The sequence below is a fragment of the Zalophus californianus genome, chromosome 12 (genome assembly GCF_009762305.2).
Source record: "Zalophus californianus isolate mZalCal1 chromosome 12, mZalCal1.pri.v2, whole genome shotgun sequence".
Classification (NCBI taxonomy): domain Eukaryota; kingdom Metazoa; phylum Chordata; class Mammalia; order Carnivora; family Otariidae; genus Zalophus; species Zalophus californianus.
The window spans coordinates 105,790,158-105,813,687 of record NC_045606.1 but is presented as its reverse complement, the minus strand read 5'-3'; the positions used below and the strand labels follow the sequence as shown (position 1 = coordinate 105,813,687).

Below are 23,530 nucleotides of genomic sequence, written 5' to 3'. Positions count from 1 at the left end.
GGAGCCTCGCTGGCCCTCGGGCGCTCACCGCTGCCGGAGGGGCGCGAAGCAACGCGCGGCGCGGGCTCGGGGAGCTGGGCCGGGCCGGTCGCGCTCCCTCCCGCCCTGCTGGGCCTCGCTGCGCGGGGTGGGGTCCCTGCGGTTTATTTACCGGGCTCTGGCTCTCACCCCGCCAGGGGCGGGGACAGGGGTGCGGAGGGAGCGGGGGCGGCGGGGAGGGGTGGTCCGCGGCTCCCGGAGCTTTAACCTTCCCGAGGCGGCCGTGCCGGCGCGGAGGGAGGGGCGAGCGGGAGGGGGGAGGGGAGGGGTCCACGCCGGGGGCGACGGCGGGACCGGCCACACAGGCCTCGGGCAGCCCTGCGCGCCCCTCCCGCGCCCCCGCCTCTCCGTGTCCCCCACCTCCGCCCGGGGGTCCTCCCGCTCCGTCCCTCCCTCCTCCCCCCGTCGTCCCACCCCCTCCGCCCCTCCCCTCTCCCTAGCCCCCTCCCCTCCCTCCCCGCCCTCCGTGAGCCTCCCGCCCTTTGCCAGCCTCGCCGTCCTCCTCCGAGCCGCGCATCCAGGCAAGAAAATCCAGCGTCTTTTCTCATTTAACCCGCGTTTCCATTAACTCAGTCCCGGCACCAGCTAATCCGCGGCACCGAAGGCAAAAGGAGGCTAATTAATGACCAGCTTTTCCAGTCAAGACCGGCGATAATTGCTTTGGTGGCCTTTATGATTACAAGCTAAAAATGGCCCGGCCTGACATAAGAGGCCCTGTGTACACTCGGAGACAGGAGGGAATGAGGAGGGGGGAGGCTGGATACAGAGCAGAAAATTACTAATACACGACCCATAATGAATAGGCCGGCCAGGCATTCATGGGGAAAAAAGTCCATTTTGTTACCACGCGAAATTAGGTGGTGGAAAGGAGTTTGCTAATTGTTCTCATCTTGTAGCAACCGGGACCGAGGCGCGGGCGTGCGTCTCCATTCATTTACCGAGTAATGGTGGAGGGCGTGCTGGCCGGAGCCGCGCGCGCCCGCGTCCTCTCCGTCCTCCCGCGGCGTTTTCATTGTGGCTAATACACCTGCTAACGAAGCTAACGGGCGAGCACCATGCACCTTTTGCACGTGGAGACTAGTGAAATGCACCCAAAGGATCTCCCCCCGCCAAAAAAAATACGATGAGAATCTGATGGTTTGTCTCCCTTACTCTCCACGCCGCGGAGAAGTGAACTCGTGGACCGTCATGTTTCAAATGCCCTGCAGCTCCTTTCAAGGAAGAGCGCTGAGGTGCGCGGCTTTGGAGTGTGTGTCCCGCGGGCGCGCGCGCAGAGGGGCTCAGGTCGGTGGGGACGTCAAGGAAAGGTTCCTCCAGAGGCGGCCCTCCAGCAGTGTCTCCAAGAACGTGGATGTGAAACTTAAGAACCTGCCCCTGATGGTGCTGTGTGCTGTAGAGTTGTTTGACCTCTCTGTGCTCCCGGCACCGCCCCCCCCCCCAAAAAAAGCATTGTGGTGCATGCTTTCAGGATAAACTGCTCTATTTTCCTCACACCTGTTTGAAGAAGGGATGTGCGCTTTTCCTTAAAGCTGCAAATCAGCTGCCAACGACTTTGCCTTGTTAGGGTTAGAAAAACGGTGGCCTTCAGGAAAACAAGTAATGCTTCTAAGTTTTCTTTTGAAACGTTGCAATGTGTAATGTGCTAGTTAGAAATAACTTCCCTCCTTGTTTGCGGGGTGCTGTTCCGGATGGCCCCCCCAGTGGCTGCTTTAACACCAACATGGTGCTGTGCTGAGCTTTACGTTTACCTTGCGTTGGAAAAGGGTGGTTTCCAGGAGGTCATAATTTGTTAGGTGCTAACGCATGCCTTCTCTCCTGTTCTGCAGAAAAGCAAACTCAAGCTTCTGCCGCATGGAGCAGAGCAAGAGGACTCGACCCCGTTCATCGTGCTGACCCTGGTCTCTGTCGTGGCCATGGTCGGGGTCCTCCTGGCCTCCGGTGTCATCTACTGTTTGCGCCACACCTCGCACTCCCAGCTGCAGGAGAAGCTCTCGGGACTGGGGGAGCACCCCGGCCCGGATGCCACCAACGCCTACCAGGTAGGGGTTCTGCTGGGTTCTGTTCACCAGTGCGTGGTCTGTGGCCCCTCCCCATTCCCAGCGCTTCATGTAGTCACAGTTTGGGTTTTTTCAGGAAGACGGTTTGAAACTGCTCATCAGCATTCATGTAAATACCTTGTAACCACAGTTTTACTGCTTTGTGTTAATCTTACTCTGTTCTCGGCTCATCTCAGTTAGCTGTGAAAAGCAGGTTGCTCATTAGAAATGTTGAAACAAAACATGAATTATGTATTATCTGTTATCTTTCTTAGTTTGGCCACTATTAATGAAAAATGCCAAAGTTGCAAGATAAATTGGTTGTGTAGATGTTTGAAGATGTCTCTTAAATCATCGACTTCCTCCGGGTCTTCTATGAAAAGATCCTTTGACCTGATCCATCGCCACCCCCTGCTAGTATTTGGATAAAGTGAAATCTAATGCTGATCAGTGGGAAGTAAGCCAAGGGCGTCTCCATGAGAGTGAGGGTGGCCGCTGGGCGCTGGAACTCCCAACCATTCCAGACACACCTGGAGATGAGTCAGAAGCCAATGAGAATGTGAGGATGCAGATGCAGACCAAACGGGACAGTAAAAGATTTTTGGACGTTGTGTAGCACGCACTTTATATTTAGTGATGTCCTGCAGTGAGAATGAGCAACACCAGCCCAAGGCATAAACAAGTCAGGGCACAACTCAGTATCGTTCCCATTTGGGAAGGTAAAATACTTAATCATCGTTTTAGAAATTCAGTCAGTATGTATCTGTGAAATATTTTCTCCCGTTGGACTAGTAGATTCTTTGTTTCCTCTACTCACATGATTACGATGTGTAATAGGTCTGTCTCATAAATAAGGCATCATATTTTACAATAATATGTAAGTTGACGTTCAGTCATCACAGTCATATGGGGGTGGGGGGTTTCAAGCTCTTTCTAGAACCACCGTCCCTCCAAACTGTCCTGCGAGGTGCCCTCCAAGAACTTGTCTGAGCTAGCTGCTTTTCCTCCATAGGCCACCCTGACACTGGCCCACAGAAGGACCTGGGATGAATTTATAAAATCACTATCCTTAAAAGAGACCAAGAGATAGCTTTCTCCCCCCATTCAAAAATTCTTGGTATTGTCACTGAAGAGAGAAAAGCGCTGGCTTTCTGGAGGAGGTCACGAGGCTGGTCAGTATGATCTTCTCTCATAAAGAAATGGCACCTTCAAATGTGTGGGAGGTGGCATTTCAGCCCCAGTGCACGGCTCTGCTTCAAAGCAAAAGAAAAATCACGTTTGAAGAAGAAGCCCAGAAAAAAAATGTCACATAAACTAGTAAGAATTTATCCAGAAATTCTGTTGAGCAAGACCATCAGTGTAGGATGCCGGGGCTTCTGGGCCATGTCTGTGCCAGGACATAAATAAATTATCACACCAGTTCTGTTCTGTGTGCAGGAGACGGGAGATCACACGGGTGGATTTTTAGAAAGCATAGCATCCTCTGATACACTTTGAAATTCAAATATAAAATATTGATAGAATGGAAAGGTTGGGCTTGCATGCAGAAATGACTCAGTTTGGCAAAAATACGGGTTGAAATTGCACACTTAGAACTGAGTTTGTGATAATTAACAGAAAAAAATCTTCCCGGTGACAGCTCTAATTAATAGTATCTGTAATTAAAATCATGCCCTTCCAGCAGGAAAATTGTTTGAATATCTTGGAGTGACCTTTTTGCTATTCCTCCTGGGGGCATGGTGGTTAAGTTGATATTGATTTTATAATGAGCTCTGGTTTGTTTAATAAGAATCTGTAATCCAGACAATAAATGAAATGTGTGCTTTTCTTCAATCCAGATTAATAAAAAAGGGGGAAAAGCGTAGAAAAAACTTTCCCTTTGAAAATATGATCTAGGAAAATTTGGAAATGAAATTATTATAAAGATTTTGTGATGGGCTTAATTTCGAAATCACTGTGAAATACCTCTCAGGGAACCACCCTGGTTAAATGCAGACGTTTGACCCAAAGTGGACGATCTGCTGGGGAGAAGATGCTAGTGCTTGAGCTGTTGAGTTGTTTTGGTGTGTGGCTAGCAGAGCAGGACTCCGCCAACAGGATTGGGATGTCAGGGGGGTTGCCTCTAGATTTCGCTGAGTCACGTGTGAAGGACTCTTCACCGAGTAGCCACAAATAGAGGATGTCTGCCTTTGTAAACGAAGCAGGTATTAACTCGGGAATGCGTCCACACTAAACTTGGCTTTTCCAGAGCTACCACTGAGACCCCCTTGCAAGCTTCAAGTCTGTCTGAGAAGTTGTTTAAAATATTGCAAACGTAAAAACAATTTCAGGAAAAGTTGCCTTCACGCCGTATTTCTTTTTAAACCATTGAACTTCTGCACTCTGCTAATCCTATAATACAAGTGAAGTTTGGATAAACCTCCTCTTAATTCCCAACACCGGGTGACGAGGAAAATGGAGCGATTCAATATCATGCCTTATTTCATGCTCAATCATTTTTATAAACTCTCCGAAAGAGATGAAGGTTGTTGTGTACGGAGGTTAGAAGCAGCTGCCTGGGAATGAGCAACACGGTAGGCAGTGAGGTAATAAGTTTTATTTATGTCTGAATGTGAACTTACCCTTTAAATGGACGAACTAATTGTTCTCATCAGAACATGAGGAGCCTTTGGGTCCGCGGTGAGGAGGGGGAGCTCAGGGCCGGTGGTCCGAGGAGGCGCTGGTGGCCTCTGGGATCCTTCCTCCCAGAGAGCCGCAAAGGAGGGTCCTTCAGTGCGCGGGTAAACAGCATGGCAGTGGACTCGTTGCAAGAGAGCTCGGGTGGGGGCGCCCCACCCCACAGCCCACCCTCTGTAAAGCCCTGGCCCACGTCAGCCCCGACAACGCACACCTTCTAAGATTTGCTCTCCCAGGCTCCTGGCGGCTGATGATGCAGAGCCCCCCTGAGCTCATAATTCATGGTCTGCGGCTTTGGGTTAGTTACAGTGCGTTCATGGAGTGTTCCAGAATAGTCAGTGGGCTTGTCTCAAAATTGCTTCAAAACAGTGAGTAGTTTGCAGTATTAGGTCCCAATGCAAACACATTTAAACCTTTTTTCTCTTCTTCCACAGAATAGAGCCATTTCATAGAGCCAGCATCTTAAAGCTTAGCTTACATGCGTGTAGGAGTATGTGATATTTTGGTTTGCTTTACCTATTGGAAAATCAAATATTTCTTGATAGACTTATATGTTAGCACTTACCAAGGGATCAGTCTTACCAGATAATCTATCAAATTTTAATTTCCTCAAACTTGAAAGAACTAGGTATATTAACTTTCAGAATAACGGAAATCCATTTTGAAAGGCCATTTTTTTTAATGGCCACCAAACTTTGCCCCAGTGTTTTACTGAACGTTATTTTTTCTTCTAAATACACGAAACATAACGTATTTGGATTAAATCTGTACTTCATTACCTAAAAAGATGATTTCTTTACTTTTTTTCTTTTTTCTCCCCCCAAATTGGCATGTCGGTACATAATATATATGTCGTGTGTGAGCACGTCTGCTTGCTGCTGGTGTGTGCGGTCAGTGTGGAAGGAGGTGTGATGCCTGTGCCCAGCACACGACGGGCGTCTCCTCGCACGGGAGGCCCATTTCTGTGGAAGGCCGTCAGGTGAAAATGCCGAGGGAAGTGATTAGATGACTAGAACACATTCCCTCCTCTCTCTCTCTGAGTCTCTTTGAGTGTTGCATCCGTTTCCCGGAGGCTTTGATCACCTTGGAGCAGGAGTTCAGCGCTCGGCCGGCCCACACCCTCGGCCCCACACGAGCGCACAGACTCCTGCGGAATTTCCAGCAAGCCTCTTGTGATGGGTTATTTCTCAATAGCCAGCACGCTTCCTTATCGCTTGGAGGCCTTTGGAACCAGCCCCAGAGGAGATCACGCATCTGGGCGCGGCGGGCATCCCACTCATGGGCAATGACCAGCGAGTGACCTCACGTCAGGTGCGAGGTGGCTGTGATTGGGGTGTCCCGTCCACTCCGGCTGAGGGGCTGGTGGCCTGAATGCAGCCCAAATCCTCATCCCCCCTGGGCAAGGGAGAGCCGGCCCCTCACAGAGGAGGGCACCTGTCACAAGCTGGCTTATTCTCCGGGGCCTTGAATTAAGGGATCCTTCTTTTTCTAAGGCAGCTTAATCTTTTGTAATTGGTACAATCACTCGTTAGAGAAGCGTTTTCCGATTTAGGTAGAAAACGGGGACTCTCCTGAGGTTTGCCTGAACCCACCACAATCTCCTAAAATAGCCCATTTCAGTCAGCTGTGTATCAGTCAGAAAGAACAGCCTTTCTTTGCTTTACATGTAAATTTTCAGGTCAAAATAACTTTTGTGCAACTTCCCAGCAAGAAAATCTATCCCGCTTCATAAAAGGAAAAGTGCCCTCAAATATTATTAAAGAACTTGGGTTTTTATCCTAACCCAGTCAAGCCTGAGAATTGGGATTTTGCTAGTTTTGCCTTTGTAAGAAGCTGCAGTTTGCACCTCTGTGTGTCGGGAGAGCTCTTTTGAAGCTTTGCAGACAGAGTTGGTGTTTCATCTGGTCAAGGGGAAGCCAGGCTGCTGAGGGAGAGGACTTGTCCTGGGGTCCCAAGCGCCTCGATCCCAGAAAGAGGCCCGGGCTGCGCTGTAAATTAAGCACACGCCTCTCCACACAGTCACGTGGTAACGAAGGAGAACTTGTAGACTTTTGCCTTGCCACAAGGAACGCACCTGTCCCAAGCATTTCGAGAACATGTGTGTGTTTGCGTGTGCATTCAGTTTCAAGTGATCGGTTCGGACCAACAGGCTCTGTTGAGTAGATTCCTTGCCACCCTGGGTCTGAACATTGTCCTGTAAGGCGTGAATGTGTAGTGCATTTATCTCATAAACCTTAAATTTTCAAGTCCGCAGTTTCCAAAAGCTGCGGCTGCGCGCCCATTCTCCAGCTTCTGTGCAACGCGTCTCCTCAAAAATAGCTCCTGAGATTTGGAAATAAGTCTAGAGGAGGCGGAAGGCTGGAAAGATTGCCAAAAACATATCCAAACACAAAACTGAGACATGTCGCTGTCCTAATATAGCAAAGCCATCTCCCTTGATCAAACGATAATAATTAGATCAGACTTAATTGAAAATAACAGACCACTCGAGATAATCTGGAAGACAAAAGCTTGCGATGGCTGGTGCAAGGAATCCCAGAGCCTGGATGCTGTGTCTTCTTTTCATTCCTGGGTTGCCGGATTCTGTTGTACATTTGTGGCCTGTTAGCAGATCTGGATTTTACCGGAATAACCGTCTCTTAAGGAAGGACGGGTGAGGGGAGGGGAGGAAGTTCCAGCCTCACCTCTGCTGTGTCAGGCACTCGCCCTGTGTGGGTCCTGTGGTCCGTGAGGGCCAGCATGGGAGAGCGCACCTTGGAGGCTGCTGAGGGAGGCCCCGGCTCAGGGCCGGCTCATGAAGGTTCACGCTTTTAATCTGCTTTAATGCAGTTTTCTGTCGAAGTCAGAGTGTGCTTCCATATTGCAGAGGCCAGGGGAGCTCCTCCAAGGGCAGCCCGCGCACTCAGGAGCCTCCCGGGCCCTGTCCCTTGTCCCCCGCCGGGGCCCAGGGAGGGGCTCTGCAGCTCACCCTGTGCAGCCACGTGGGGAAAGTAAGCATCGGGTCAGCTGTGACTTGTCCCGGGCCCTACGGCGGGCGGGTGGCAGAGCCGAATTAGGGCAATTTATAGCGTTTAGGCCCCGGGCGAGCGCTCTTCCCACTGGACGGAGCAAGTCAGGGGCCCCAGGAGCACTCGCACACGGGACAGGGCAGGACCTCCTTGGAGCCCCAGACCCGACAGTGCCCCTCCACCTTTCCCTTCGTGGTGCGAGGCTCCGTGGGGGTGTCCGGAATGGTCGAATTCACTTCTCTGCTCCGTTTCTGATTCCTTAAAGATGAGGAGTTTGCCATGAGACCACAGGAAGCATTAGTAAGCACAAGTGATGACACGGGGCGGGAATGCCGCCACCACAGGCTCATGACGACGGGCCCAGGGTGCCCCCTCACTGGGGTGGCAGACCCCACAAGGACAGGCCTGTAGAGCAGGAGAGGACAGGAGGGACATCCTTCGTGCTCACCCTGGAGGCAGGGACCGTGCGGAAGGGCCCGACTCCCGGGCCCAGGCAGGGCCGCCAGCCAGGAGCTCCTGCCGGGGACCAGGTCTGTGTTCCTCCCCGGGCCAGCTCCCCTGTGCTGAGGGCAGCGCCGTGGGGGAGCCGTGGGCATGCCGGTCCTCCGGCTCCTTTCACGCGGGGTTCACGTCTCAGCTTAGACATTTCCTTCCCAATATTTGCACTCGTGGGAAAAAGAGACCGTGATATAGCCCCGTTCCTTCCAGGCCTCATGCCTCTCTGCGCCCCAGCCACGAGATGGGATGGAAGGAGCTGTGTGCTCTTCACTGGGCTGCTCAAGGTCGGGGAAGGTCACGGAAGTGTAAGTGCATCTCAGTTCTAAATTCTGAGGAAGGACAGTCATTTGGGCGAGGGGGGTGCTGGGGGTAGGAACCATTGATCGCCTCCCTGCTCAGTGTGTTTATTAAGGGTCGTATTCGAACAGCTGCTCTCTCTCCTCTGGGCCCCGACTCAGAGGTGGGCACACCTTCTGAACCAAAACTTAAGACCGTCTGTAAAGAAAGCACGTGCCTCCGGGGAAATCCGGACTTCTGTGAAGTTCGGCGCATTCTGAGGCGCACGGTTAGAGTGGGCGCAGGTGTGGAGAGTCCTGCTGGCTTCTCCCCCATGTTTCCAGCACCAGACAGCAGCAAAGCCATCCCTCACATAACCCCGGGGTCGGGGGGACATGGCTGCACACCGGGCCCACCTCCCGCCCCGCGTGCCAGCCGGGGGCCTGGGCGTCGGGAGCCACCCTGTGGCTGCGTGCCCAGAGACGGGCTGCCCTCCGATTCTCAGAGGGGATGCTGAACTACTCTGAATAAGGGGTGCTGGCAGGAGAAGCTTACCAGCGTAAAGGGAAACATGCAGAATGGACTTCCCAGGGACTGAGACCAAAATGGCAGGAGGAGGGAAGGAAGGCACTCAGAGGGCAGGTGTGGGAGCTGGAGAGCGGGTGTAGGATGGTCCCACCGTGAAGTACAGCAGGCCCAGACTGCATGCTTCCAGCTCTGAGAGGCTTCCGCGTGGACTTCCCCGGGGGGAGGTGCGGGGGAGAGAGGCCGGGGATGGCCCTGTGAAGTCAGGCTCTCCACCTGCGGGAATGACACACCCACTACGGCCTGGAGTCTGTCTCGGGGTCGGCCTCGTGCACGGCAGTGCTGAGCAGTCTGGCAAACACGCCCAGGGTGCCCTCCACTCCGACTCAAGCCCTCGGGGGGCCTTAGGGGGCATACCCCGTGCTGAATGGCACGGAAGAAGGTAAGGCAGGACAGGAGGTGGTGGGGTGGGAAGCAATGGCTCGAACCTTCAGAGGTGCACAGGATGTGTGTTCACGAGCAGGGAGAGCTTTGCCAAGAGCAAACGCACACTCAGGTCCAGGAGACTCAGGCAGATGACAGTCTCCAAATGTCAAAGGAGAACATTCAAGGTCACAAGAGGAAGACCCACTCGGCCAGCACACCGCCTGCCCTGGAGGCACGAGTCCCGCTGGTTCGGCCGTCTGTCCTGCCCAGGGGAGGCCTGCATGTCAGCATCACTGTCCCCCAAGGCCCCTGCTCCCCTCCTCCCACCTCGGGGGGCAGGTGCCCGCGAGCAGATTCCGTGTCGGCGTGTGGGTCACCCTTGAGGAGTGGAGCCGCACAGGGCCTGGGAAGGGCTGGATGGCCAAACTTAGAAGTGGTCCAGTGGGTTTCTTTCCAGAAAGCTAATTTCTTCTAATGAAAGAATCACGTTTTCTGTGACAGTAAGGATGGCGAAGACCTTTATTTCACCTTGGAGTTTACACTGGTATGGAGCGTGTGCTTGAGACGACAGTGCCGTGATGGTCCGCAGGGAGCCCAGGGTGGCCCAGGAGGGCTTCCTGGAGGAGGTGAGCAAGAGACGTGCTCAGGACGGGATGTGGTCGGTGCAGTGTCACAGTCATTTGAACAGTAAGGACTTTTCCTCTTACGTTAGAGAAGCTACATGATTGGGTTTCTCTTCTCCATCTAATTAGTCATCCCTAAACTTCATTCCTCAAAATATTTCCGTCTCCATTGGGGTTCTCTGCTTTGGGAGGATTTTGCTGATAATTAAGGATGGAATCTTGGTAGGTCGTTTCTCTATAGCAAGTACAAGACGTTCACGCCAATGGGCTCCAGTGCGGAAGGTGACTTGGGAACAAAAGTATTCACTCCAGACTTTCGAATAAACAGCCAGGATGTGAGGGCGCTCAGGTTGCGACGTCGGCCGCCCCGGCGATCACCAGGGTCGGTCTGGCGGATCTGGCTGCCGAAGCGGGCGTCTGCTTCCTCCCTCCCGGCGACGCGTGCGTGCCCCTGAAGCTGCGCCAGTCAAAGAAGTCCCCTTTCCCGCAGAGGAGGACCTCGGTCCCAGGCACACACGTGGCTGCGCTCGAGGGCCTCCAGACAAGCTCCACGCAGCACGTGCATGAGGACGCCGGGCAGTCCAGGCCCAAGACTCCAGACACGTCCAGATGAGGCGCTGCTGTGCAGTCTGCCTTTCTTAAAGAAAATTTAACAATTTTTAAATTCAAAATTTAAAAATAGAGCAACCAGCAAAATTACATGTCTGGGTATATGTTTGTGTGTGTCTGTGTGTATGATTATTTGGAAAATGGGAAAAGGAAGATTCAGAGATGCTTCTATTAGCAAGTAAGGCCAAATGTTTAAAATGCGTAATTCCATATGGTGTTTGGAGAACGTGAACACGACATACAGCTTTGAACTTGGACTGACTCTATGGCCTTCGGCCGAAATCAGCTGAAGGAGTTTGGGTGATGAATGCTGGGATTTGCAAACTGTACAGGAGGTCCACGCCCATATGCAGCTAGACTTCAGTTCTTTGCCCAGTTAAAGCTAAAGGCTTGGATTTGTTCTGTAAGGAAGCATTTTATCACTTTCATTTTTTGTGAAGACAACAAAGCAGAAGAATAACCAAAAAGGAGTATTCGTAGAATTGCACCGAGTGGGGGAAATAAAATACAGATTTGTTTGTAAAACCAGATGGTTCTTCAGAAGGGACGTTCCACCCAGTCTCTGTGTTTCGGGACTCTCTCCCCCTCCCTGGCCTTCCTATCCTCTGCCACATTCAAGGAGAATGAAAATCCTGAGTTTGGTGGCCCCAAACTTTGAAACTGAAACAGGGGAAACCGGGACAAAAGCTCAGATTGTCCTGCCCGCTGCTCTGAGCTGTTGCTTTTCTGGCCGCGGACTGTGGCCTCCCTGCTCCTGTGTGCGGGGCGTTTCCTGGGGACGTCGTGAGTCTGCAGATCTCAGATGGCCTCCAGACAGAGCTTGGCTGGTGACCCGGACCCTCCCAGTGCCTCTCCTCCTGCCAACCCCAGAGCTCACCGCGCTCGCCGGACCCACGGGACGGCACCCTAGCTGGAGTCGTGCCAGGGCCACTGGAAGCGCTGACTTCCTCCGAAGGAGCACCTGGGCCCTTCCCGGGCATGACAGACTCTCAGAAACCCTGACGGGGCCTCCGAGGCCAGCGCCCTTCACCCGTTTCACAGCGGAGGGAAAGGAGATGAAGCGGAGGTGGAGAGGGACTCACTGTGGTCTCCCGGCCTGCAGCAGCAAAGCCACCCGGCCGGGGCTCCCTGGAGCACTCTTCTGGACTCGGGCCGCCAGGTCGCCATTCAGAGCAGCTTCAGATGGAATAATTGGGACCCAGAACGATGCGCAGGGAGACGCAGCTGCGTGGGGGACTGCCCCTGCCCCCGCCCCCAGGCCCTGCCCTTTGGCTTAATTAGGCGCCGCCACCACAGAATGGAAGGACGTGAATACCTTTTGTGTCCCTGGCCGGCTCCTCACAGCCCCTCGAATATCCCCTGTGCTTTTCTGTCTCTGAACCTTTGTGCAGACCGCTCCCCTCACAGTGAAAGCCCTCCCACTCAGCTTTATCCGTCCAGATCATTCCCATCTGTCAGCCTCTGCAGACCCCACACCCTCACTGAGCCTTCCCGCCCAGCCCGGGATGGCCGGCCCCCTTTCATCCGGACCCTTTGTTTTCCCCTGACACTGCCCTTCGCGTCTGTGGTCTCCGGCACTGGCCGTCTATCTGGGCTTCCTTCACCACCGCGGCGCACTGAGACAGGCCTAGGCCTGTTCCTTTCCTGCCGCAACAGCCTCCAGTGAATGGGAGGCGCACCCTGGTTCCCCGAAACGCCAGATCTGTGCGATGAACGCACAACACCCGGCAGGGGATCTTCTGCTGCTCAGGAGAAACTAACCGAAGCACTGCACTAAGACACAGATGTGAGCGGAGCCGGTGGCGGGGAAGCTCGTGGAATGCTCTCCAAACCACCCCTGGTGCTGGCCGGCCGGCCTCCGAGCTGGTTCCCCGATGTGATGGTGGTGATGATGACAAACGAGGAGAATTCATTACCTTTTGAGCAAGAAGAAAGTTAGGAATGTGACAGACTTTTTTTGTAGAAAACAGCGTCCCCCACCCCCACCCCCAGCCCACGTCAGGCCCAGGTTGCTCTGAAGAGGCGCAGGATTTATTTTTGATGGACTTGACGACTTTGACTCGTCTGAATTTGAACCACACGTGTGGGGCCGCTTGAGACTGGCTCTGCTCACAGAGGTCGAGCCCACGGGGCTGGAGCTGTGAACTTGGAAGGCACCGCGGACTTCTCGAGAACACTTGTAACTTCCTGGCGGGAGGGTCACGTGCAGGAGTCCCACACGCCTGGGGTTGGTGTCTGTGGTCTGACCTGCCGCACAGATGCGGCCCGGCTGGGCTGCTCGGGGCTACAACGACTGCATGCCCATCCGATGGGCCTCGTCCACGGCCCAGACAGCTCCACGTTCCCGCGGGAGCCGTGGTTACAGAAGCCCACGTATGGGCTGTGGGAGAAAGACGCTTATTGAAATGATGTGCGTCCTTCCTCTGACTGGAGTCTGATGTTTATCAGGAGCAGAGCGAAGGGAGAAGATGAGTGGGTGCAGCCCGCTGGGTTTCAGGCACATCATACGCGTGTGGACAAAGTTGGACGTCCTCACTCATGGCCGTCGTGCGACTGCAGGAAGCCTCTGACCTTGACCGTGCTCCTGAGCTGTCTCCTGGTGCTAGACAGTCCCCGGGTGGGAGGGTGACAGATGGAAATGACTTCTGTCCTCAAGTTCGGGAGGCGAGATGTGGTTCTCGCCCTGATAACTCGAGGACAACACAGGACGGCCGTTGCTGAGGGCCAGCCGTGGGGCCGCGCCGGCGTGCGTGGCAGGGAGCAGAGGGGCGGATGATTGCCGTGGCTCCAAGAGAGCAGAGGGACGCGGCTCTTTTCCTTCTGACACGGGACTGTTCGAAGACCCTCCTGCATTCAGAAGACTGCAGAAAAGTATTTTCGCTTCTATGAGTTAAAATATGTCTTTGAGTTTTATTTTGAGAAAACATCTTGCAAAATGGGATAAAATTACTCAATATTCCTTGGCAAACGGTGTTTCTCATGGAGCTGTTTGGGTTAGTTTACGAATGTTGTGGAACCCAGCCCTTAATGCGGCTGCGCGTTGGACCAGAGGAGCGTGGTTTGCAGCCCGAGTGGCTGAGGGTAGCACTGGTGGGGGTGGGGGGCGCTGCCAGAGCTCCAGGGAACGGGCGGAGCGAGCAGCTGTCCTGCCCAAGTTCTGGGGCCCGGGTTGGGGATTCACCCTGGAGAAACGTCCCTCCCGCGTGGCGTGTTGTCCCCCAGTCCAGATCACTGAGAAGTCCCGTGGAGGTGGCGAGGCGGTGTCCCAAGACAGGCAGCGGTGGCTGGTCACATGGACTGAGCTGTGAACTGGGCCCTCCGCCCAGGGAGCAGGTGTGGCTCTGGCCTTAGACGAGGGATGGGCCGCCCAGGGTACCTGCTATGGCTCGACCTCCGCGGGAGGAGAGGGAGGATTCTGTTTGTCTCTCAGAATTGGCCATGGTCCTGTGTCCCCCATGTGGCCCCAGTGTCCCCCCAGTGTCCCCCCTGTGTCCCCCCTTGTGCCCCCCACAGAGTCCCCCTGGCATGCTCCCCATGTCCCCCCCAGTGTCCCCTGCTGTGTCCCTCAGTGTCCCCCCGGTGGCCCCCCGTGCTCCCCCAGTGCCTCCCCAGTGCCCCTGGTGCCCCCCAGTGTCCCTCCCTGTGTGCCCCCAGTGTTCCCCCGTGTCCCTCCAGCGTCTCCCCAGTGCCTCCCAATGTCGCCCCTGTGCCCCCCCGGCGTCCCCCCATGTCCCTCCAGTGTCCCCCCGGGGTCCCCTGGTGCCCTCCAGCATCACCCCGCTGTCCTGTGATGTTGGGGAGAGCCCTTCCAGCACGCCCCGAGCTCGTCCTACTCAGATGAGCTATTTATGGTGAGACTATTTCTGTAAAATAGCTCCTGTAAACCACATGGAGAGCTCCTGTCTCCGAGCTCCAGCCCCGCCGGCCCGCCTTGTGCGGCAGACCCTCCTAGGCCCCACTCACTTCTGCGGCGAAGTAACAACCTGCCCTAACAAACCCACTGTGGACAGGAGAGGTGATCAGACGCGACGTTTCTTTTTTTATGTGCCTTTTTTGTTTAATGCGACCTTGGACCTACTTTGACAATCTGGGATATTTTCTCCCATACTTTTCCCCACACATACTTTCTAAACATTTCACTTAGTCTTAATCCTATTGGGTGAAAAATTTTACGTATTTTAAACACCCCTTGTTTTGGTGTTCCTCATTACAAAAGTCACACGTGCTTAATTTAGAAGAAAAAAAAAGAGCAAAAGAAAAAAGGAAATAAACCCGCCTGTTTTCCCCGCCGTGGGCAGAGAGTCTCCGTTAGGATCTCCTGGTGCCCTTCTGGGTTCCCCCTGTGTTCGCGTCTGCGTCGGGGGGGGTCTGTGATAAAGACCTCCCCGCACGGTGAGCTCCCCGGCCTCCGCGTTACATGGGCAGCTCTCCGCCGCCCCGTCCGCCAGCCGTCCCCGGCCAGGCCGCCTTGTGGGTGCTTTTGTGCGCCATTGTTTGTGCTCTATTGGTGGGATTCTGCGGTGCCCTCTGAGCTGGAGACGGGGTCCCTCCCCAGAGAGGGCCGGCTCCTTTTCAGTGTGCTCACTCAGTGTTTTATGCAGCCTGGAAAGTAATTGGCCTTTCTCCCTCCCCGGCCCACCCTAATGAGCCGCCCCTCCTGCTCCGGCAGCTTTGTGCGGTACCCCTCAGTTCTGCCCTGTTACCACAAATTATGCTCTCCAAAGAACCCTAGAACTCCAGCCGCCCTTTGTGGACACACTTAGGCAGTGCGCTGCTTTGTCCCGATTGTTCCTTGAAAGGTACAAAGCGGGTTTTTCTTAAGCCTTTGTCGTCTTGGTCTTTCTTTTGGCAGAATTTGGGAATGACAGGTCTTTTCTCTCAGAGCGATTCCCACTCTCTGCAATTTTCCCCCATCAGATAAGATTTGAGAAGTGAGACATTTGCATTATTATGTGTGTGGATGGATTTCTGCCCCCAGAATCCTATTCAACTTATTTTTTTGCAAATTGTGTTACAAAGAAGTACGAAATACTTTGAGGCTCTTCAGAGATACCCAGGGCCCCGGCTTCACGGGAAGTGGTGGCTGTGGGGTCGAGACATGGCAAGCAGTCCTGTACCCTGAGAACGTGGAGCTCTCTGGGCTGGCTCTGCTCAGAGGGGTCCTGCCCCAGGGCCTGGGGGTGGGGCCCGGCGGGGGCCCGTGGGCAGCAGGCTCTGGACACCCTGGAGGCCGTCCCACGCCGCACAGAGGCTGACGCTTTGAATTTCCTTGGAGAGTTTGTGGACACCTGGGTGCAGCCACTCATGTTTTTGCCTTTCTTGACAAATGAAGGGTATTTTAAATCGTGTGGCACAGGCTTCATGTGTCTACTTTGTGATCGAACCCTTAAAGTTTAGGAGCCTGAAAACACTGTTGTTTTCTTTTTTAGAAATCCCGTTACTCTGGTTGCTACGGGAAGGGTGGGGAGAGTCCCCTCGCTGAAGACGGCGGTCCGTCGTCAGCTAGGTTCCACGTGGCCCATAGTGCCATGGTCCGGCAGGGGCGGCGTCCAGGCGGTGGGGCCTGGCCTGGTGTCCTGACTTGCCCTGCCGGCTGTGTAACCCCCTCGGCACCCAGGTACGAGGGAGCCCTGCAGCCTGGCGGCTGGGACAGACCAGCGCAGTGCTCAGGGCCTCACCTGCATCCACGCCTAGAATCTGCCCCCCCCGCCAGCGCTGCGCGGTCACCAAACTGGGACACAGGGAGAGTCGGGCACCTCATCCCAAGCCATGCAGACAGCAAGGGGCCGAGCAGGATTCAGACTACCCGGTCTGGGCCCACCGCCCTTGCCTTCAGGCCCCCGGTCACGTCTGCGACGGGTCTTCATACGGACTGAGGTCTGTCTTGGGCCTGTGTTCTCCACCACTGATGGATTTCTCTTCCCGCCATGGGATTTTCCCTAAGACACTGGTGGTCTAGGACGCGTGCTCGTTGGCCGTGGACGGCTGCCGTGGGGAGGTCACCTGCGACACCCTGTTGCCGTCTCATTATTGTGTGTGCACCTTCTCCTCGGGAGCGTGAAATGGTCTGCATCTGTTTTCCTCAAGGACGTTCTTCACACCTGGTGGCGGGGTGGGGGGCCGACTAAGAAGCGACAGAGCAGAGATGTGGAGATGGCCAGTCTCTCCAGAAAGACGGGAAACCCATTCCCAGAGCAGGACAGTCTCAAAGTACGCGACTTCCCTTTTGCTCTCTGGAGAACAAATCTCTAATTCACACCTGTATTGGCGTTTTCTTCCCCTTGGATGAGAAAAGGAAAGTGATTAGGTGAAGCTCCCAGGGGGAGTGAGTCGTGAACCCGCAGTGAGCTCTCTCGGGCCGGGAGAGGCCCGCAGCAGGACCCAGCCCAGAACAGGTGTGGCTCTTGGGTGCTCGGCACCTTCCGGCCGCGTACGTGGGCCGAGGGCGGCCGACCAGGGAGCCGTTTGAAGGGGATTATGTGACTGGTTGGTTGCCCCCACGTGTGGGTCTGTGACTAAAAGATCCATTTGATGAGACCCGCCTTTCTTCTTCCTTCATAATTAACGGCCTCTTGGTTGTTGAATCCCATGAATCATGACACGAAGATGGTAATTGTCTCATAAACTCCAGGTGGTCAAGCTGAATGCCATTTTCATTAATGTGGTGCTACCCTGATCGTAATTTTAAAAAAATTAAAGTGGGGTTGGTCTGGGTCTTAAACCTGGTAAGATTTTTAGTTTTTAATGAGGGGCTGGAAGGCATGGCACATCCTTCTCCAGCCGAGTGAAGATACATTTGGGAAAAATCTCTGCAGTGCTCAGGACAAGGCCTGCCCTGCACAGGATGTGCCGGGGTCCCTGAGGAGGTCCTGGCCTCCAGGGTGAGGTGTCATGATTTGACTGGGTTCACACCCTCGTGGCAAACGCCGCCCCCCCCCCCCCACGATGGGCCTGCATCTGCTTTCATGGCATCCACAACCCGGCCACGGGGACCTGCGTTGCAGGTGTTGGGGACCCCCGTTTTGCTTGCTGCCAGGATTATAAATCAGAAATTTCGGGAGGCCCTGGGCCGGTCTCCAAGTCCTTGCAGAGCATGCCTGCGTTGTCTGTCGAGCTTTCGCTCAAGTGAAACGCTCCCCATGGGTGGCCACGGCCCTGTATGTCACAGACTGTCGCTCGGTGACACGGTGTTTGTCACGGAGCACCCAGTCTGCTCTGTCCTGCGTGGGCCCCCCCACGAGCCGGACGGTAAACGCAGGGCGGGAAAGGCAGGGAGCGCTGGGGTCTGGTAGCATTTCCAGGTAACTGGGAACTAACGCTACAAACTTCAAATTACATTCTAAATAAGTGTTTATGCGCAACCCATCCCCTAAGGGGGCAGAGGGGTCGTGCCTCCATGTGTCTCTGTGTGGACTGCGACTGCCTTTTTAGGTGTAGGTGAGACTTTTACATGAAGGGTGTGGTGTTGCCTAGAGGCCCGTGGAACTTTCTGGTCTGGGGGGAGGGCAGAGACTCTCCCTCTCCCCAGACAGCTCTGCTGAGAGGGTGGGCACAGCACAGGACTCTGACCCCACACCTGACCTTGCACCCGACCCTGCACCTGACCTTGCGCCGGGGCCCGACCCTGCGCCCGACCCTGACCCTGACCCTGCGCCTGACTCTGACCAGACCACAACTGAGTCAGGTTGCAGTCTACATCTTGTCTTTTAAAAAGTTTGACTGTCCTCAGGAAATTTCAATTTTAAAGTAATAACACAGAGACAGGTCAGAATACAGGATTTCTATTATTTTTTACAAACCATAATTAACCGAAAGCGCTAATTAAAGGGACCTCTGGTGGTTCCTCAGAGAGGGCAGCGGGGCAGAGAGGAGGATGCAGTTTCCACCTGTGGGGGCTCACAGCCGGGGTCCCCCAAGAGTCAGCGAGCTGGTGTGTGTCCCCTCCCAGTGGGCGTTTCTGTGAGGAGCCTCTGGTTTTGTCCCAGACGGACGGGCATGGCCTCGTTGCGTCTGGCCTGGAGGGAGACCCCGGGAGCCGGGGCTTGCCCCCCACAGTCCGCGGAGCAGGGGCCATGCCCTCCCGGCACCCTCATCTCGTCGTGAGCCCACGGCTTATGTTAGTGAGACGTCCTGCAGCAACCCTGCGATGCGGGGCCTGCCCGCCGTTCCTTCCCGCGTCTCAGAATAGGAAGATGAGGCGGGAGAAGGCACGCCGCTTGCCCAAGGTCACAGGACGGCCGCTCCTTCAGACCCCAGCCCAACAGAAGCTGCCGGAGCAAACCCTGAGACGGAGGGCTGGTCCCGTAGGAACCTCAGTCAGCGAGCTCGCGCCCCAGCAGCGGCCGGGCTGCAGGGAGGCGCACACGGCAGGTGAAATTCTCTCTGGACACGTGGGAAGCCAGTGGGCACGGGTGGGCTGTGGGTGGCAGCTTCCCTTGGAGCCTCAACTGCGCAGAAAACCACGCCGACAACTGCACTGCCGACCAGACAGACAGACGGCCGGCGCTCCACCTCGTGCTCCCAGGACAGCCGACCCCAGTGGAGCACGACCGCGGGGCCCCTCTTCTCCCTCACTGCGGCCGCTGACCCCCTTCCCTCCAGACGACCCCGGCAGGTCTACAGCGCCTCACCCCGGAGACCCCCGCCCGCCCGCTCCCATCCCCCCGGAACACCCCGCAGACGTCGTGGGAGCTCCGGGCTGGGACGCGAGTGGAGGGGGCTCAGGGCCCCGCGGGTCCCGCTCTGCAGTCCTTCCTGGGGCCTGGGACCGATTCGTGCGCGTAGCCAGAGCTGAGCGGCTCAGTACTTGCTAGTCGTGGGCCAGGCGGTGCTGAGGGCGAGTTCTGAGCCCGTGACCTTCCTCAGTCCTCCCAGGAACACAGGCTTGGTTTCACAGGTGAGGAGACCAGGACTCAGAGAGGCTGGGTGCTTTGTCCGCGGTCACACAGCCCATAGGTGCCGAAGCCAGGACCAGAGTGAGGCACTATCCCTCAGGTGCTGGAACAGGGGGGTGATTTTCTGGAGCCCAAGGAGGAGGAGGAGGCAAATGTGTCACAGCACGGGTCTCCTGAGCCCCCGTTTCTAGGCGGAGTCTCTGCTCGGACAGCCCTGAAGACCCCGCTGTGCCCATCTCCCTGGCATCCAGCCCCTTCCCAGCCCTCAGAAAGCCCAGAGCAGCCCCCTGGCCGGGAAAGGCGGGAAAGAGAGCCACGGGCAGCCAGCCGCCCACAGAGGCGGGGGCCTCACAGGCCTCAAATGCACAGTGACTTCAAACCCAAGAACCCACTTCCAACCTAACCTTCCTGTCAGTAAACCTGTCATCACCTCTGCCTCCAGACACTCCTTTGTCTCAGCGGCTCGTATGCTCATTATGCAGAAACGGGATAGCAGTCAGCCCAACGCCAAGGTCCACCCGAGCAGGGGCGCCTACCTTTACCTGGGTGTACGGGTGTGACGGAAGAGGCCTGGCCTCTCTGTGGAGGCCGTGGGCCTCCTCGCCTCGGAGACACTCCAGCTCTGCAGGTGAGGGGCCCTCCCCAAGCAGTGCCCTCACTCTAGGCTACCCTCAGGCAACGGCCACACTATCGGGGGGCCACTCTCGAACCAAGGTGCCTGGGGAGGGGGGTTGTGCACTGCCGTTGGATACAGGCTGGGGACTGTTTCTTCTTGGAACCTTCCTTCTGTTTTTAAGAATTTCATTTTTCTAAAGAGACCTACAAGGAGTGCCAGCACTGAGTAACGCTGCGGAGCGCTCGGCCCCAGGTCGCAGCCCCACGGGGCCCTGCGGCGCGTCCGGTCAGCCACAAAGTCACCTGTCGGACGAGGAGGTCTGCGTGGACGATTACCGCCTCTTCAACTCCAAAATTCTGAGCTTTCTTTAGAAATACCTTTGACCTCACCGAGCCCCTGAGAGTTTGTTCTGGTTTAGAGATTTTTAATTTTTATTGCACTAATATCTGCTGATGAACAACCGAAGACTTTCTCTATAGTGGGCACCACACGGGCGTCTTATGGTAACGAGACTGGTGCTTCCATTTCTCAAGTGCACACACTCGAGCTCCGAGACCTTGCATGGGAGCCCGCTGTGCACACTCCCCTCCACCAGCAGAGGGAAGAACGGGAATCCAGGGCTTGTGGCCCATCCTCCCATCCCCCCACACATTTGCAGGGCGGTCACCTGGCTGGTGTGACCCTAGCTGGTGTGACATTTGCTTCTTAGTGACAAAATCTCAACCATCCCGAACCTTCCTCCCCAAAGGCGCTCCTTCCCGGGGGACACATTCTGCACTCTCCTGACCGATGCTGGAGTTGTCTTTATGCTTCGGTCGGAGTTACTACTTATTCTTGCAGACGAACTATGTGAAACCATAGCAGTTGGTGCAGAAACGTCATTTGGTATGCTTTCTCCAAAATTAAGTAACCTCCCACGTGCATCCAGGGGAAAGAAGTGGTCACTATTGCCACATACCTGGTTAGAATTACCCACCGTGTCTGGGGTTGGTTGGTTGGTTGGTTTTTAAGATTTTGAGCAAATCTGGCTGGGTTTTTTAAATAAAACCGTTGTCTGAGCACCATGCATGAGCCGGCAAACCCTGAGGACACTGGGGGCCCAGCAGAGGTGCGGCCTGGCTTTCTCCCTCTTCCCTTCCGTGGCCCGCACGGCGGCCCTTTGTGTGAAGTTCACCTGCCTCTTCGGGATGCCCGCAGCCCTGCTCCGTGAGACCCACTGCTCTGGCGGGTGGAGGGGCCCCTCTGCGGACTTGTGCTGGGTGGTACGCACCGTCTGGCTCCAGGCGCCCGAGCTGTGCCTCCCAGGGGAGCTGCGCTGAGAGAGGGGTCTTTTCTCTATGGTGGCAGATGCCTGATGAAGGTCTTTAACACCAAGGAGAAGGGCAGCTGCGTGAAGGATGAGGAACGCGTGTAAGGGTTCCGTGGGCTTTAGCCAGCACCCTGGGGCGTGTCGAGCTGGTGGGGGCAGCGGGGTGCCACCCCCGGGGAAGGGAGGAGCACCTGGCAGCCATGCAGCTCACCAGCATCTTTCCCCGTGAATGCATTTTTACTTCCTCTCTTGGCTCAGAGTCTCTTACGGAGTTTTTCTTGCTATCATTTTATTTTGGTGGCTCAGGTTACAGTGATTGTTTCAGGGGGCAAAAGGCTGGACTTCATCAGCTCAGGATGCAGGTATTTTGCCAGCGAGAAGTTGCGGGGGGGGCGGTCCTGGCCGACTCTCTGGTGACAGCCAGGAGCTAGTGCACGGCGACACCGGGGTCCCTTGCTTCTGAGCGCTGCCCCCACCCGCGTGTTCAAACACCGCTGCCCTGCGTGGGGTCAGCCAGGACCGTGTAGGGACCCAACAGCAGCTCTGTTCGGCTGTTATACTGAGGTTTTCCTTTAAATCTAGAGACTTTGTCTTTGGGGGTCTAGGCAGAGAAGCAAATCCTTTTCCATTATTAAACCACATACTTTCTTTTTCCATGTGATTTTATCTGTCCTCTCTCGTGTGAGCTCTCATCAGTTTGGGTGTTGTTTGGGAGAAAAAAGGGAAGAACCAAACAGAGGTTGTTGTTTTTTTCCTGAACACCTGAGCATGGTACCAGTTTCAGAGCACGGTGTGAAGCCCTGTCCGTGACCAGTATTCTAGAAAGAAAGGAAAGTCGGCTAGCTCAGCCGGCACGTTGCGTCATTCCAAGATAGTCCCGCGTCCCCACCCAGCGGGTCCAGCGCCCTTTCCCCGGATCTGCGCGTTTGTGTGTGTGGTGCCTGCACTACATATGTGCACACGGGTGTATCTGCGTGTGGCTGTGTTACATCCATGCATGTGTGTGATATCTGTGTGTGCGCACGTGTACCCGTGCATGTGTGGGGTATCTGCGTGTGTGTGTGTGTGTGCACGTGCGCATGGCCTCAGGGCAGACCCCTGTCTGCCCCTCGGCTCTCAGGTCGGGCAGGGCTGGGGGGTGAGGCCGTGGGCCGTGGGGGCAGCACTAACCTGCCCTCGCTGTCTCCCAGGAGCTGTGCCGGCAGCGCATGGCCATGCGCACGTCGGAGCGCCCGGAGGCCCCGCACGCGTCCCGCATCAACAGCGTCTCGTCCCAGTTCAGCGAAGGGCCGGTGCCCAGCCCGTCCGCACGGAGCAGCACGTCGTCCTGGTCTGAGGAGCCTGTGCGGTCCAACATGGACATCTCCACCGGCCACATGGTCCTGGTAAGGCCCGAGCTCCTCTCCGTCGGGAATCGCGGCTCAGACCGTCTCTGGGAGGGGAGCAAGAGCAGGGGGCACTCACAGCGCCCTCCCACCCACACACACGTCCCCGGGATTTTTCCCACCGCACACCCAGCCTGTGTCAGAAGTGTCAGCAACAACGTGCCGGCCACCAAGGCTGACCTGGGCGGGCAGCTGACCGGCAGGATGAAAGCCCAGAGTGTCAGGGCACCGCCGATTCCGTCCTCCCGGTTAAGTGAGGTGAGCATGTGCACCCGCACACATGCCTAACCACGCGTGGGATTCTGCCCTGGGCACTCTGTTTTCACTGGTGGAATGCACATCGGTGAGCGCCTACTGTGTGCACTGCCATCGTTCAGCCTCTGACCAGGAGACCGTCGTGGCATCTTCTCTCCGTTGCAGATCTCACGGCGTGGTTTGGGGAGTCAGATGTCCCTCACTTGCTGCTTCTACTTAACGGTGACGGGGGCAGAGGTGGGGGCTCAGAGCCCTTGTGGGGGGCCCTGCCGTAAACACCTGCTCCTGCCTGTCTGGCTCCCTGGCCTGTCTTCCCCAAACCCAGTGTCGTCCTTGGAGGGCCACGCGTGGAGAG

At 55.7% G+C, this 23,530-nt stretch overlaps 1 protein-coding gene across 4 annotated transcripts in view; it reads left to right on the top strand.

Moving 5' to 3' along the window:
• The window catches only part of PTPRN2 (protein tyrosine phosphatase receptor type N2), an 809,200-nt gene that overhangs the window by 698,267 nt on the left and 87,403 nt on the right, over window positions 1–23,530 (top strand). For all 4 annotated transcript variants that reach the window (XM_035723337.1, XM_027574319.2, XM_035723336.1 and 1 more), the window contains 2 exons: window positions 1,866–2,078; window positions 22,726–22,920. In XM_035723337.1, coding sequence (XP_035579230.1) covers window positions 1,866–2,078; window positions 22,726–22,920 — 408 coding nt within the window. The remainder of the gene's footprint in view (window positions 1–1,865; window positions 2,079–22,725; window positions 22,921–23,530) is intronic.